Raw genomic sequence first — 16,582 nt, 5'->3', positions numbered from 1 at the left:
ATGCGCCGATTCCGACGGTGCATTCATCTCCCGGCTACCGACCTGAAGACACAGTCTCCCGGATAGATGAGTTGTTAAGGGGCCGGAGATCGCGGTATACGTTCAGGGCTTACGCATACCGCGATCTCCGGGGCCACAATCCTCATCCTAAACTCCTCGTTTAGGATGTGGTTGAGTTCCTCTGTGGGGTCCAGACCGCGCAGGCGCATCGCGCTTGCGCAGTCTATAGGGGCTTCAGACAGAGGGACGCTTGTACGATTATATTGTAGATGTGGAAAGGTGTACCAAGCGCTTGGCCACAACAAAGGCGCACGGGAGTCACCTCATTTGCATATATAATAAAACATTTATTTCATAAAATATTACAGTTTACTACAATCTACAGTACCCAAACGGTGTTTACTAAGTACCCAATGTTATTTATATGTACTATTGCTTTTACTTAGTTATTTACAGCAGGGTACTTATTTATTTTATTTAGTTTGTTTCTCTTTTGGTTTTTGTCTGTTTTTCGGCCAGTCTGAACATGCTTCTATTTTGCATGCATACGAACTTGATTCCAGTTCATTTCTCTCGGTTTAGCTTCAGGTTTCTGCATTTAGTGCAGGTAAGGATGTGGCCTCCCTTCATTTGACCTGGATATCACATTTAAAAAGCTTCTCACTAGCTGTGTGTCTATGTTTGGGACCCGGTCATTCTCAGCTGCAATTCACACGGGAAGTCACTATGACGCAGAGTAAGGTTTTAATAATAGAGGTTAGGATCATCCTGAACTTGGGTACACCTTGACGTTGGTGGGAATGCTTCTACCCTTTTTTTTTTTAATCAAAAACGGTATTTACTAAGTACCCAATGTTATTTATATGCATTATTGCTTTTACTAATTTATTTACAGCAGGGTATTTATTTATTTTGTTTCTGTTTTGGTTTTAATCTACAGTACAGGTAAGATTTTTTTTAGGGGCTAAGTCACATATAAGAAGGTAAATGGTTTTGGGTGACAAACTCTCTTTAGGGATATGTTGGGAAGATGTGTTAGTCTACCTCAGTTCACAGTGTGTGACATGAACACTGGGGAGCTACTTGAGCCAAAGGTAGCTGCAATTTAACCCCTAATTTCCAGGGCTACTGATTTTCATTTTTTTTTTGTTTTGTGCTTTTGATTTGTATTTTTGCCTAAAATAAATGAGCTTTGATTGCAGAAACCTGAGAGATGCCCATTTATGATGTCAAGCTTGACCAAACCCCAACACATAGCCACACATAATATTGTACAGCTACCATATTTTTCGGACTATAAGATGCACTTTTTTCCACCCAAATTTTGGAGGAAAGTGGGGGGGGGTGCGTCTTATAGTTCAAATCTACTCTAATCTACAGTGTACTATTGCTGTGGGTGGTGTGTGTGGGGGGGGGAGCGGCAGCGGCGGAGGAGCGGGGCACTGGAGGCAGCAGTCGCCTGCTGCAGTATACACTGTCCCTGCTGCTAAAGAAAATGAATATTCACTGCTCATGGGGCCCATGGGCGTGTAGAGCACTGAATATTCACTCTCCTTAATAGCGGGCGCACAGTGTAAGCAGCGGCTGCGGCTCCTGCAGCTGCTCGGCTGCCACACGGGCCCACTATTAAAGAGCATGAATATTTACCCCCCAGGGGTGAATATTCATGCTCTTTAATAGCAGGCACACAAGATCGCCCAGCAGCAGCAGGAGCCGCGGCTGGGCTGTCACTGCGCGTGAGCAGTGACTTTTCCGACAGCTCATCTCACCCTGTGTGAGGGCGCATGGCAGTGACGTCATGTGCGGCTCACACTGTAAGATGAGTGCTGGCAGCAGAACGGGAAGCAGCGCTGGAGCAGAGACAAGGAAAGGTGAGTGGTATAGTTTATTTTTTGTGTGTAGTGTGATGGGCATGAGTGGTGCCAAGCATATCAGGATGAGGGGGGCCATGCATACCAGGAAGTTGGATGAGGGGGGCCATTCATACCAGGAAGTAGGATGAGGGGGGCCATGCATACCAGGAAGTGGGATGAGGGGGGCCATGCATACCAGGAAGTGGGATGAGGGGGGCCATGCATACCAGGAACTGGGATGAGGGGGGCTATGCATACCAGGAAGAGGGATGAGGGGGCCATGCATACCAGGAAGAGGGATGAGGGGGCCATGCATACCAGGAAGAGGGATGAGGGGGCCATGCATACCAGGAAGAGGGATGAGGGGTGCCATGCATACCTGGATGAGGGGTGCCATGCATACCAGGATGAAGGGTGCCATGCATACCAGGATGAAGGGTGACATGCATACCAGGATGATGGGTGCCATGCATACCAGGATGATGGGTGCCATGCATACCAGGATGAAGGATGTCATGCATACCAGGATGAGGGATGAAGGGTGCCAGGCATACCAGGACAGGATGAGGGGTGCCATGCATACCAGGATGAAGGGTACCATGCATACCAGGATGAGGGATAAAATGCATACCAGGATGAAGGGTGCTATGCATACCAGGATGAGGGATGAAGGGTGCCACGCATACCAGGATGAGGGGTGAGGAGTGTCATGCATACAAGGATGAGGGGTGCCATGCATACCAAGATGAGGGGTGCCATACATACTAGGATGAGGGATGAAGGGTGCCATGGATACCAGGATGGGGGATGAGGGGTGCCATGCACACCAGGATGGGGATGAGGGCCACGTATAACAGGAAGGGGGGAACCATATATACCAGGATGGGAGATATTAGTACAGAATTGGAGGACATTACCCCTATAACAGTGTTAGCTGCAGACCCCCTCCCCCATAACAGTGCATCATTACCACAATTTTTGTTACATTTTTTTTTATTTTCCTCCTCTAAAACCTAGGTGCGTCTTATGGTCCGGTGAGTCTTATAGTCCGAAAAATACGGTATGTTAAAATGTTGCAGCCATTGCAGTGTTTTTTCTGTGATTTTAGATAATTACTAGAGATGAGCGGTGTTCGACTAGAACTGTTCGCCAATCTCAAATTCGAGCAGTTTTGGGCGGTGTTCGAGCCGTTCGACGAACGCGAACGATTTGCAAAAAATTCGGCTGTTCGAGGTTATGTTCGATAACTGTTCGTGCACCAAAAGCGTGTCCGCTATTTAGAGCACCAATCATGCAGGGATTGTCTGCCATCACTGTAATGCCACAGCCATGGTGGTTGTGGCATTACAGTGGTTGCCCAAATCGATGGGAACAGTGCTCACAGTGAAACATGAAAAGCCGGCAATTCAGCAGCGGCATACACCGGTACCCGACAATTTAGAACTGAAAGAATAGAGTATCACACATAGATTAGATAGATAGAAACATGTCAGTCACATATATAAGAAGTACAGTGACAGTGTTGGTTACTGTACTTGTCATTAAGTGTAAAGGATTTATTTAAAAAATATAAGTGTTTTCATGCACAGTCTCTTTAAAAAAGCCGGCCGGCAATTCAGCATCGGTACCCGACAATTTATAACAGAAAGAATAGAGCATCACACATAGATTAGATAGATAGAAACATGTCAGTCACATATATAAGAAGTACAGTGATAGTGTTGATTACTGTACTTGTCATTTAGTGTTAAAATAAAGGATTTATTAAAAAAAAATTGGCGTGGGGTTCCTCGTAATTTTAGTCTCTAGCGGAGGTTAAGCAGACGGTTGGGGCAGATGTTTGAAGCCTGGGAAGGGGGTAATACCCATGGAGCTTCCCAGGCTACTAATATCAGCCCCCAGCTGAATACCTAGCCTTTACTAGCTATTAAAATGGGGGATCCCCAAAAAAATTACGTGGGGTCCCCCCTATTTTAATAGCTAGCAAAGGCTAGGCAGACAGCTGGGGGCTGATATTAATAGCCCAGGAAGGGTGCCATGAATATTGGCCCCCTCCCAGGCTAGAAACACGAGCCGTCAGCCGCCCCAGAAATGGCGCATCCATAGGATGCGCCAATTCTGGCACTTAGCCTCGCTCTTCCCACTGCCCTGTAGCGGTGGCAGTGGGGTAATAGGGTTGGGGTTGATGTCAGCTTATAATGCCAGCTGACATCAAGCCCAGGTTAGTAATGGAGAGGCGTCTATAAGACACCCCCATTACTAACCCCATAGTCAAAGTTACAAAAAAACACAAACACCCAGAATAAAGTCCTTTAATTGAAATAAAGACACAATTCTTTATTGTTCTAAATTAAACCATACTTACCATCACGCCCATTCCAGCTGAAGCCAACGATCTCCTGCAATAAAAGTAAAATAATAAAGCAATCTCATCCTTACCTTTCCTTGGTTCCCACGACAGCTTCAGCTCTGCTACATTCACATGACAGGCTGCACCGCAGCAGAACGCTGCCATCCAGCTTGCCATTCGGCAGACACTGAGAAGCGCAGGCATGCTTGCGCTCCTCAGTGTCTGGCTGTGACGGCATCCAGATGAGCCGAGTTCATGTCCAATGAACTCAGCTCACCTCATGCACATGACTGACAGCATGGGAAAATTCTCCTGCGCATGTGGTGAGTGCAGGAGAATTTTCCCACGCTGTCAGTGACGTGCATGAGGTGAACTCATGTCCAATGAACTCAGCTCACCTCATGCACGTCACTGACAGCGTGGGGGGTGGCTCAACACTAATAATTACTGCAAAAAATACAGAGCAGTTGCACTGTGTGAACTTGGGCAAGTTATCAATGAACAATCTTTTTCTAAAGCTATTGGCAGGATATTAAGTTACAGTAAGGGTACACTACAGACCAAAAGTTTGGACACACCTTCTCATTTAGAGATTTTTCTGTATTTTCATGACTTTGAAAATTGTACATTCACACTGAAGGCATCAAAACTATGAATTAACACATGTGGAATTATATACTTAACAAAAATGTGTGAAAACAACTGAAAATATGTCTTATATTCTAGGTTCTTCAAAGTAGCCACCTTTTGCTTTGATGACTGCTTTGCACACTCTTGGCATTCTCTTGATGAGCTTCAAGAGGTAGTCACCGGAAATGGTTTTCACTTCACAGGTGTGCCCTGTCAGGTTAATAATTGGGATTTCTTGCCTTATAGATGGGGTTGGGTCCATCAGTTGTGTTGTGCAGAAGTCAGGTGGATACACAGCTGATAGTCCTACTGAATAGACTGTTAGAATTTGTATTATGGCAAGAAAAAAGCAGCTAATTAAAGAAAAACGAGTGGCCATCATTACTTTAAGAAATGAAGGTCAGTCAGTCCGAAAAATTGGGCAAACTTTGAATGTGTTCCCAAGTGCAGTTGCAAAAATCATCAAGCACTACAAAGAAACTGGCTCACATGAGGACCGCCCCAGGAAAGGAAGACCAAGAGTCACCTCTGCTTCTGAGGATAAGTTTATCCGAGTCAACAGCCTCAGAAATCGCATGTTAACAGCAGCTCAGATTAGAGACCAGGTCAATGCCACACAGAGTTCTAGCAGCAAACACATCTCTACAACAACTGTTAAGAGGAGACTTTGTGCAACAGGCCTTCATGGTAAAATAGCTGCTAGGAAACCACTGCTAAGGACAGGCAACAAGCAGAAGATACTTGTTTGGGCTAAAGAACACAAGGAATGGACATTAGACCAGTGGAAATCTGTGCTTTGGTCTGATAAGTCCAAATTTGAGATCTTTGGTTCCAACCACCGTGTCTTTGTGCGACACAGAAAAGGTGAACGGATGGACTCTACATGCCTGGCTCCCACCGTGGAGCATGGAGGAGGAGGAGTGATGGTGTGGGGGTGCTTTGCTGCTGACACTGTTTGGGATTTATTCAAAATTGAAGGCATACTGAACCAGCATGGCTACCACAGCATCTTGCAGCGGCATGCTATTCCATCAGGTTTGCGTTTAGTTGGACCATCATTTATTTTTCAACAGGACAATGACCCCAAACACACCTCCAGGCTGTGTAAGGGCTATTTGACCAAGGAGGAGTGTGATGGGGTGCTATGCCAGATTACCTGGCCTCTATTCACCAGACCTGAACCCAATTGAGATGGCTTGGGGTGAGCTGGACCGCAGAGTGAAGCAAAAGGGCCAACAAGTGCTAAGCATCTCTGGGAACTCCTTCAAGATTGTTGGAAGACCATTTCCGGTGACTACCTCTTGAAGCTCATCAAAAGAATGCCAAGAGTGTGCAAAGCAGTCATCAAAGCAAAAGGTGGCTACTTTGAAGAACCTAGAATATAAGACATACTTTCAGTTGTTTCACACTTTTTTGTTAAGTATATAATTCCACATGTGTTAATTCATAGTTTTTATGCCTTCAGTGTGAATGTACAGTTTTCAAAGTCATGAAAATACAGAAAAATCTTTAAATGAGGTGTGTCCAAACTTTTGGTCTGTACTGTATGTGCCCACGATGCGCAAATGAAGCGGAATTTTGTGCTTCATTTCCGCATGTCCTTTTCCCGGAAAAATGCATGCGGAATTTGGCATGCGTTTTTCGCGCGTAATTCGCGCGTTTTGCACATGCGGAATTGCCTTGCGTAATCTACTGCATTGTAGATGGCAATTCCACATGCGTAAACGCACAAAGAATTGACATGCTGCGGAATTTTCCGCACATCAAAAACGCTGCGGAAAATTCCGCAGCATGGGCATTACAATTGCGGAATGCCATAGGGGACCATGGAAGAAGGCTAACATGCGTATTTCATGCGTTTTCGCTGCGGAAATTTCCGCACAAAATACGCATGAATTACGCATCGTGGGCACATACCCTAAAACTATATTATTCTCCAAAAACTATTTAAGAATATCATGTAAGAAAACTGTTACAATGTTGGCTATGCCAGGAATAGGATTTCATAGAATTTCTTTTTAATGCAAGTTTTGCACTTCTGTCAAGTTGATATTGCATCCCATACAATTAAATAACTAACTATATTTCAGCTAATTAACTAAGCATATATACAGTAAGAAGTAACAGGATGACTACAACTGAAAAGGCTAATAGATGTTAAAAACATATAAATATATAAAAGCCAACAACACACTGCAGCAAAATAGTGTCTTCACATAGATCAAAGACTTCCTTGAACAGTTCTGATTTTAAAATGACACATGAACATCGAGCAATAGTTAATGGAGGTGGCAAACATAAAAAGCAAAGCAGGTTATCCTTGGAAAGTGATAAAACATTACCTGAGTAGTCCCCATTATGTCTCAGCCTGATGTACGATGCAGACATTCGCAGGCAGCAGTGGAGGGAGAATATGCGCTTGCAATCCAGCTTCAATATTGATAGAACCTAGGATGCGAATGAAGAAAAATGAAGAAAAATAATGCACAAAATGTAGAAATCTCATAAAATAAACAGTGGTTCATGAGTGAAGACCAGGATGTATGATCTGGTGAGATTTTGCTGTTGCCTGCTAGCCAAAGCATGAAAATGTAAAAAAAATGATGCATTCTATTATGTTGTACACAGATTTCACTTTCTGACTCTCTTTTCATTAATGATAATGATCTTTTAGCTACAAATAAACACTATAGAGTATGTCTCTTGCCACAGGAAAATCTGCTGTAGAGGATGATGATATGGGGGTGTCTGTTCCCACATGCTCCTGGCTTTTTCCTTCTTTTCAAACAAATGGTTTTACATGAATGCCAAAATTCAGATTCAAGTTATTTGTGACCATTGTGGGTTTTTCTCTCGTTAAACGAGGGGTACCAACAATTTTCACCACGTGTGTGTGTGTGTGTATATATATCTATATATAGATATATATACAGGGTGGGCCATTTATATGGATACACCTAAATTAAATGGGAATGGTTGGTGATATCAACTTCCGGTTTGTGGCACATTAGTATATGGAAGGGAGAAAACTTTTCCAGATGGGCGTTGGCCATGGTGGCCATTTTGATGTCGGCCACTTTGAAGTCGGCCATTTTGGGTCCAACTTTATTTTTTTCAATGGGAAGAGGGTCATGTGACACATGAAACTTATTGAGAATTTCATAAAAAAAACAATGGTGTGCTTGGTTTTAACGTAACTTTATTCTTTCATGAGCTTTTACAAGTTTATGACCACTTATAAAATGTGTTCAAATTGCTGCCCATTGTGTTGGATTGTCAATGCAACCCTCTTCTCCCACTCTTGACACACTGATAGCAAAACCGCAGAAGAAATGCTAGCACAGGCTTCCAGTATCCTTTGTTTCAGATGCTGCACATCTCGTATCTTCACAGCATAGACAACTGCCTTCAGATGACCCCAAAGATAAAAGTCTAAGGGGGTCAGATCGGGAGATTGAGTGGTTTCTTTGTACCCCATATACCACACCATAACATCAAGATACGAGATGTTCAGCACCTGAAACAACGGATACTGGAAGACAGAGCTAGCATTTCTTCTTCTGTGGTGTTCCTATCAGTGTGTCAAGAGTGGGAGAAGATGGTTGCATTGATAATCCAACACAATGGGCAGCACTTTGAACACATTTTATAAGTGGTCATAAACTTGTAAAAAAACTCATGAAAGAATAAAGTTACGTTAAAACCAAGCACACCATTGTTTTTTCATGAAATTCTCAATAAGTTTGATGTGTCACATGACCCTCTTTCCATTGAAAAAAATAAAGTTGGATCCAAAATGGCCAACTTCAAAATGGCTGCCATGGTCACCACCCATCTGGAAAAGTTTTCCCCCTTCCATATACTAATGTGCCACAAACAGGAAGTTGATATCACCAACCATTCCTATTTAATTTAGGTGTATCCATATAAATGACCCACTAATATATAAATATATATATATATTTTATTAATGCATATTTTCTGTCATTTTTCTTAATGACACTATGCCGAATAGATATTTATTACCATTTGTTCCTTTATTTGGTGAACACATCAGTGGTGTGTCTTCATATTTGCTTATATTAAGTATTTACTGGGAGACCAATGGGAGAGGCCCTTATTATTATTATTATTATTATTATTATTTATTATTATAGCGCCATTTATTCCATGGCGCTTTACATGTGATAGGGATATACATAGCAAAAACATTTACATAATCTTAACAAAACAAGTCAGCGACTGGTACAGGAGGAGCGAGAAGCCTGCCCGCGAGGGCTCACAGTCTACAAGGGATGGGTGAGGATACAGTAGGTGAGGGTAGAGGAGGTCATGCAGTAATGTGGTGGAGCGGTGGTTACTGCAGGTTGTAGGCTTGTCGGAAGAGGTAAGTCTTCAGGTTTCTTTTGAAGGCTTCCATGGTAGGCGAGAGTCTGATGTGTTGGGGTACAGAGTTCCAGAGTAGGGGCGATGCACGAGAGAAATCTTGTATGCGATTGTGGGAAGAGGAGATAAGAGGGGAGTAGAGAAGGAGATCTTGTGAGGATCGGAGGTTGCGTGCTGGTAAGTACCGGGAGACTAGGTCACAGATGTATGGGGGAGACAGGTTGTGGATGGCTTTGAATGCCATGGTTAGGGTTTTGAATTGGATTCTCTGGGCAATGGGGAGCCAGTGAAGGGATTGACAGAGGGGGGAGGCTGGGGAATAGCAGGGGGACAGGTGGATTAGTCGAGCAGCAGAGTTTAGGATAGATTGGAGGGGTGCAAGAGTGTTGGAAGGGATGACACAGAGCAGGAGGTTGCAGTAGTCGAGGCGAGAGATGATGAGGGCATGCACTAGTGTTTTTGCAGAGTCTTTGCTGAGGAATGCACAGATCCGGGAGATATTTTTGAGTTGGAGTCGGCAGGAAGTGGAAAGGGCATGGATTTGTGGTTTGAAGGAGAGATCAGAGTCCAGGGTTACCCCAAGGCAGCGAGCTTGTGGGACTGGGGAGAGTGAACAGCCATTGACGTTGATGGATAGGTCAGATGGGGGATATGAATGAGAGGGTGGAAAGATGATGAACTCAGTTTTATCCATGTTGAGTTTTAGAAATCTGGCAGAGAAGAAGGATGAGATGGCGGACAGACATTGTGGGATTTTGGTTAGTAGGTAGGAGATATCGGGTCCAGAGAGGTAGATCTGTGTGTCATCAGCATAGAGGTGATACTGAAAGCCGTGAGACTCTATGAGCTGTCCCAGGCCAAAGGTGTAGATGGAGAAGAGCAGAGGTCCTAGAACTGAACCTTGGGGGACACCGACAGATAGTAACATAGTAACATAGTTTTTAAGGTTGAAGGAAGACTAAGTCCATCTAGTTCAACCCATAGCCTAACTTGTTGATCCAGAGGAAGGCAAAAAAAAACCATGTGGCAAACACTAAGCTCCACATTGGGGAAAAAAATTCCTTCCCGACTCCATACGACAATCAGACTAGTTCCCTGGATCAACGCCCTATCAAGGAATCTAGTATTTATAACCTGTAATATTATACTTTTCAAGAAAGGCATTCATGCCCTTCTTAAATTTTAACAGTGAATCACTCATTACAACATCATGCGGCAGAGAGTTCCATAGTCTCACTGCTCTTACAGTAAAGAATCCCCATCTGTGATTATGATTAAACCTTCTTTCCTTCAGACGTAGAAGATGCCCCCTTGTCCCCGTCTCAGGCCTCAGAGTAAAAAGATCAGTAGAAAGGTCTTTGTACTGTCCCCTCATATACTTGTACATAGTAATAAGATCACCCCTAAGCCTTCTTTTTTTTACAGTAAATAACCCCAAGTGTAATAACCTGTTTTGGTATTGCAGACCCCCCAGTCCTCTAATAACCTTGGTCGCTCTTCTCTGCACCTGCTCTAGTTCAGCTATGTCTTTCTTATACACCGGAGACCAGAACTGTACACAGTATTCTAAGTGTGGTCGCACTAATGACTTGTATAGAGGTAAAATTATGTTCTCCTCATGAGCATCTATGCCTCTTTTAATGCATCCCATTATTTTATTTGCCTTTGCAGCAACAGCCTGACACTGGCCACTAAACGTGAGCTTGTCATCCACCAATACAACCAGGTCTTTTTCAGTTACAGTTTTGCCCAGTGTTTTACAATTAAGCATATAATTATACATTTTATTTCCTCTGCCCAAGTGTATTACCTTACATTTATCCCCATTAAAGCTCATTTGCCATTTATCAGCCCAAGCTTCTAGTTTACATAGATCCTCCTGTAATATAAAATTGTCCTCCTCTGTATTGATTACCCTGCAGAGTTTAGTGTCATCTGCAAATATTGAAATATTACTCTGTATGCCCCCTACAAGGTCATTAATAAATATGTTAAAAAGAAGGGGGCCCAATACTGACCCCTGTGGTACCCCACTGTTAACTGAGACCCAGTCTGAGTGTTTTCCATTAATAACCACCCTTTGTTTCCTATCACTGAGCCAATTCTTAACCCACATACATATATTTTCCCCTATCCCCAATGTTCTCATTTTATGTATCAACCTTTTGTGTGGAACCGTATCAAAAGCTTTTGAAAAGTCCATATACACAACATCCACAGCATTTCCTTGGTCCAGTCCAGAACTTGCCTCCTCATAAAAACTGATCAGATTAGTTTGACAGGAACGGTCCCTCGCAAACCCATGTTGATATTGGGTCATGAGGTTATTCTTCTTCAGATACTCTATCATAGCATCTCTTAGGAAACCCTCCAGGATTTTACCCACAGTAGAGGTTAAGCTTACCGGCCTATAATTTCCAATTCAGTTTTTGTCCCCTTTTTGAATATTGGCACCACATTTGCTATACGCCAGTCCTGTGGTACAGACCCTGTTATTATGGAATCTTTAAAGATGAAAAATAATGGTCTATCTATGACATTACTTAATTCCTGCAGTACTCGCGGGTATATCTCATCCGGGCCCGGGGATTTGTCAACTTTAGTGATTTTTAGACGCCGCCGTACTTCCTGCTGGGTTAAGCAAGTGACATTTACTGGAGAATTTTTGTTATCACTAATCATGTTTTCTGTCATGCGATTTTCTTGTGTAAATACGGTTGAAAAAAAATCATTTAGCATATTGGCTTTTTCCTCATCCTCATCCACCATTTCACCCAGACTATTTTTAAGGGGGCCAACACTATCATTTTTTAGTTTTTTACTATTTATGTAGTTAACCCCTTAATAACATCTGACGTACTAATACGCGTCTGTGCCCTGGGACTTAAGAGCCAGACCCGTATTAGTACGTCATGGCGATCGCGCGCGCACACAGGCTGTGCGGGCGCGATCGCCGCCGGGTGTCAGCTGATTGTCATAGCTGACACCCGGTACTATGTGCAGGGAGCGGTCACGCACCGCTCCCAGCACATTAACCCCCGCGATGCCGCGATCGAAGTCGATCGAAGTCGATCGCGGCATTGCGGGGGCAAGGGGAGGTGATCGCCGATACTCACCTCCTCTTCCGGCTTCCAGCGCAGTCTGCAAAGGCTTCCCGGGTGTTGCCATGACGACCCGATGTCGTCATGACAACATCCGGGTCACCAGAGAGCAGGAAGATTGCTTGGACATGCGCAGTGCATCTCCAAGCAATCTTCACACTGTGCACTTCTGACAGCCTTCATGGCATAGGGATGGTGCTCCATTCCTGTGCCATGCAGGCGATCAGAAAAAAAAAAGTGAAAGTCCCAGAGTGGGACAAAGTAATAAAGTGTATAAACTGTGTGAAAGTGGAAAAAAAAAAAAAAAAAAAATGTGCAAAAATATTATAAAAAAATAAAAAAAATAATACACCAAAAATAAAAATATAATGTACCCATCAATAAATATTATTATAAAAAAAATAAAAAAAAAACAATAAAAGTACACATATTTGGTATCGCCGCGTCCGGAACAACCTGACCTATAAAACTGTCCCACTAGTTAACCCCTTCAGTGAACACGATAAAAAAAAAAAAAAAAAAACAAGCAAAAAACAATGCTTTATCACCATACTGCCAAACAAAAAGTGGAATAACACGCGATCAAAAAGACGCATATAAATAAAAATGATACCGCTGAAAACGTCATCTCGTCCCGCAAAAAACAAGCCGCCATATAGCTCCATCAGCCGAAAAATAAAAAAGTTATAGCTCTCAGAATAAAGCGATACTAAAAAATATTTTTTTCTATAAAATAGCTTTTATTGTGTATAAGCGCCAAAACATAGAAAAATTATACAAATGTGGTACCGCTGTAAACGTACTGACCCGAAGAGTAAAGCTGCCTCATCAATTTTACCACACGCGGAACAGAATAAAAAAAAAAAAAAAAAAACAATTCCTGAATTGTTGGTTTTTGTTTATTCTGCCTCCCAAAAATCGGAATAGAAAGCGATCAAAAAATGTCACGTGCCTGAAAATGGCACCAATAACAACGTCAAGTCATCCCGCAAAAAACGAGCCGTCACATGACTGTCTGCCAAAATTTGGAAAAATTATAGCTCTCAAAATATGGCGATGCAAAAACTAGATTTTACAAAAAATGCGTCTTTTAGTGTGTGACAGCTGTCAGTCATAAAAACCCCATATGATTCTGGCATTGCTGTAATCACACCGACCCGAAGAATAAAGTCGTCTAATCACTTATACCGCACAAGGAACGGCGTCAAAAATAAACTCTTGAGTTAGGATTGGGCTAGGGTTAGGGCTGGGTTTGGGGCTAGGGTTGTGCTGGGGCTAGGGTTGTGCTGGGGCTAGGGTTGTGCTGGGGCTAGGGTTGTGCTGGGGCTAGGGTTGTGCTAGGGTTAGGGCTGGGGTTGGGATTTTTTTCAAAAGTAAGAAAAAAAGATGACGATATGGCAACTAGTGTTGAGAGCAAGTGCTCGCTACTTGAGTTTGCATCGGGTGCTCTGGTATGCATTTAGTATCGTGGGTATTTGAGTGACATGCTCGAGTCTCTGCCCCATATGCTTCGCGGCCAAAAAACTTTACGGGGATTGCCTGCCATGCACGAGCGATCCCCGCATGTTTTTTTTTGGGTGTCTAATAACCGTGAAACATGCGGAGCAGGGACTCGAGCATGTCACTCGAGCACACGCTGTACATGGTGCATACCTGAGTACCCGATGCAAACTCAAGTAGCGAGCACTTGCGCTCAAGAATAATGAAAACTTATTCAATATGATGACCTAATGTAAACAAATAATGTGCCGTACCTCTGGGTTCAAAATGTTCACTATACACCTTAATAAAATCTTTGAGGGGTATAGTTTCCAAAATGGGGACACTTGTGGGGGAGCTCCACTGTTTAGGCACATCACAGGCTCTCCAAACGCGACATGGTGTCCGCTAACAAATTGAATGGAAAATCGGCTCAAATTGTTAGCGGACACCACATTGCGTTTGGAGAGCCCCTCTGTGCCCAAACTTTGGAGCTCCCCCACAAGTGACCCCATTTTGGAAACTAGACCCCCCAAGGCACCTTTCTAGATGCATAGTGAGCACTTGGAACCCCCAGGTGCTTCACAAATTGATTCGTAAAAATGAAAAAGTGAAAAAAAAAACACTTTTTCATTTTTATGAATCAATTTGTGAAGCACCTGGGGTTCCAAGTGCTCACTATGAATCTAGATAGGTGCCTTGGGGGGTCTAGTTTCCAAAATGGGGTCACTTGTGGGGGAGCTCCAATGTTTGGGCACACAGGGACTCTCTAAATGCAACATGGTATCCGCTAACAAATTAAATGGAAAATCGGCTCAAATTGTTAGCGGACACCACATTGCGTTTGGAGAGCCCCTCTGTGCCCAAACTTTGGAGCTCCCCCACAAGTGACCCCATTTTGGAAACTAGACCCCCCAAGGCACCTTTCTAGATGCATAGTGAGCACTTGGAACCCCCAGGTGCTTCACAAATTGATTCGTAAAAATGAAAAAGTGAAAAAAAAAACACTTTTTCATTTTTATGAATCAATTTGTGAAGCACCTGGGGTTCCAAGTGCTCACTATGAATCTAGAAAGGTGCCTTGGGGGGTCTAGTTTCCAAAATGGGGTCACTTGTGGGGGAGCTCCAATGTTTGGGCACACAGGGACTCTCCAAATGCAACATGATATCCGCTAACAAATTGTCGGCTCAAATTGTTAGCGGATATCATGTTGCATTTGGAGAGTCCCTGTGTGCCCAAACATTGGAGCTCCTCCACAAGTGACCCCATTTTGGAAACTAGACCCCCCAAGGCACCTATCTAGATGCATAGTGAGCACTTGGAACCCCTAGGTGCTTCACAAATTAATTCGTAAAAATGAAAAAGTGTTTTTTTTTTCACTTTTTCATTATTACGAATCAATTTGTGAAGCACCTGGGGGTTCCAAGTGCTCACTATGCATCTAGAAAGGTGCCTTGGGGGGTCTAGTTTCCAAAATGGGGTCACTTGTGGGGGAGCTCCAAAGTTTGGGCACAGAGGGGCTCTCCAAACGCAATGTGGCGTCCGCTAACAATTTGAGCCGATTTTCCATTCAATTTGTTAGCGGATACCATGTTGCATTTAGAGAGTCCCTGTGTGGCCAAACATTGGAGCTCCCCCACAAGTGACCCCATTTTGGAAACTAGACCCCCCAAGGCACCTATCTAGATGCATAGTGAGCACTTGGAACCCCTAGGTGCTTCACAAATTAATTCGTAAAAATGAAAAAGTGTTTTTTTTTTCACTTTTTCATTATTACGAATCAATTTGTGAAGCACCTGGGGGTTCCAAGTGCTCACTATGCATCTAGAAAGGTGCCTTGGGGGGTCTAGTTTCCAAAATGGGGTCACTTGTGGGGGAGCTCCAAAGTTTGGGCACAGAGGGGCTCTCCAAATGCAATGTGGCGTCCGCTAACAATTTGAGCCGATTTTCCATTCAATTTGTTAGCGGATACCATGTTGCATTTAGAGAGTCCCTGTGTGCCCAAACATTGGAGCTCCCCCACAAGTGACCCCATTTTGGAAACTAGACCCCCCAAGGCACCTATCTAGATGCATAGTGAGCACTTGGAACCCCTAGGTGCTTCACAAATTGATTCGTAAAAATGAAAAAGTGTTTTTTTTTTCACTTTTTCATTATTACGAATCAATTTGTGAAGCACCTGGGGGTTCCAAGTGCTCACTATGCATCTAGAAAGGTGCCTTGGGGGGTCTAGTTTCCAAAATGGGGTCACTTGTGGGGGAGCTCCAAAGTTTGGGCACAGAGAAGCTCTCCAAACGCAATGTGGTGTCCGCTAACAATTTGAGCCGATTTTCCATTCAATTTGTTAGCGGATACCATGTTGCATTTAGAGAGTCCCTGTGTGCCCAAACATTGGAGCTCTCCCACAAGTGACCCCATTTTGGAAACTAGACCCCCCAAGGCACCTATCTAGATGCATAGTGAGCAGTTGGAACCCCCAGGTGCTTCACAAATTGATTCATAAAAATGAAAAAGTGTTTTTTTTTTCACTTTTTCATTGTTACGAATCAATTTGTGAAGCACCTGGGGGTTCCAAGTGCTCACTATGCATCTAGATAGGTGCCTTGGGGGGTCTAGTTTCCAAAATGGGGTCACTTGTGGGGGAGCTCCAATGTTTGGGCACACAGCAGCTCTCCAAACGCAACATGGTGTCGCTAACAATTTGAGCCAATTTTGCGTTAAATTTGTTAGCGGACACCATGTTGCATTTAGAGAGCCGCTGTGTGCCCAAATATTGGAGCTC

General features: G+C 43.5%; 1 protein-coding gene across 5 annotated transcripts in view; it reads right to left on the bottom strand.

Moving 5' to 3' along the window:
- DLGAP2 (DLG associated protein 2) overlaps positions 1 to 16,582 on the bottom strand; it is a 1,383,198-nt gene that overhangs the window by 1,265,119 nt on the left and 101,497 nt on the right. For 3 of the 5 annotated variants that reach the window (XM_073675364.1, XM_073675367.1, XM_073675365.1), the window contains exon 2: positions 7,176 to 7,281. In XM_073675364.1, the coding sequence (XP_073531465.1) occupies positions 7,176 to 7,190 (15 nt within the window). In that variant the 5' untranslated portion in view covers positions 7,191 to 7,281. Of the gene's footprint in view, positions 1 to 7,175; positions 7,282 to 16,582 lie in introns of those variants that run through there. The other 2 variants (XM_073675370.1, XM_073675369.1) reach the window with 2 other exon arrangements.

The sequence above is a fragment of the Phyllobates terribilis genome, unplaced genomic scaffold (assembly GCF_046119375.1).
Source record: "Phyllobates terribilis strain yellow unplaced genomic scaffold, ASM4611937v1 Scaffold_3__8_contigs__length_932513732, whole genome shotgun sequence".
Classification (NCBI taxonomy): domain Eukaryota; kingdom Metazoa; phylum Chordata; class Amphibia; order Anura; family Dendrobatidae; genus Phyllobates; species Phyllobates terribilis.
Note: the sequence above shows the minus strand (reverse complement) of the source record. Positions and strands in the feature narration are given on the sequence as shown.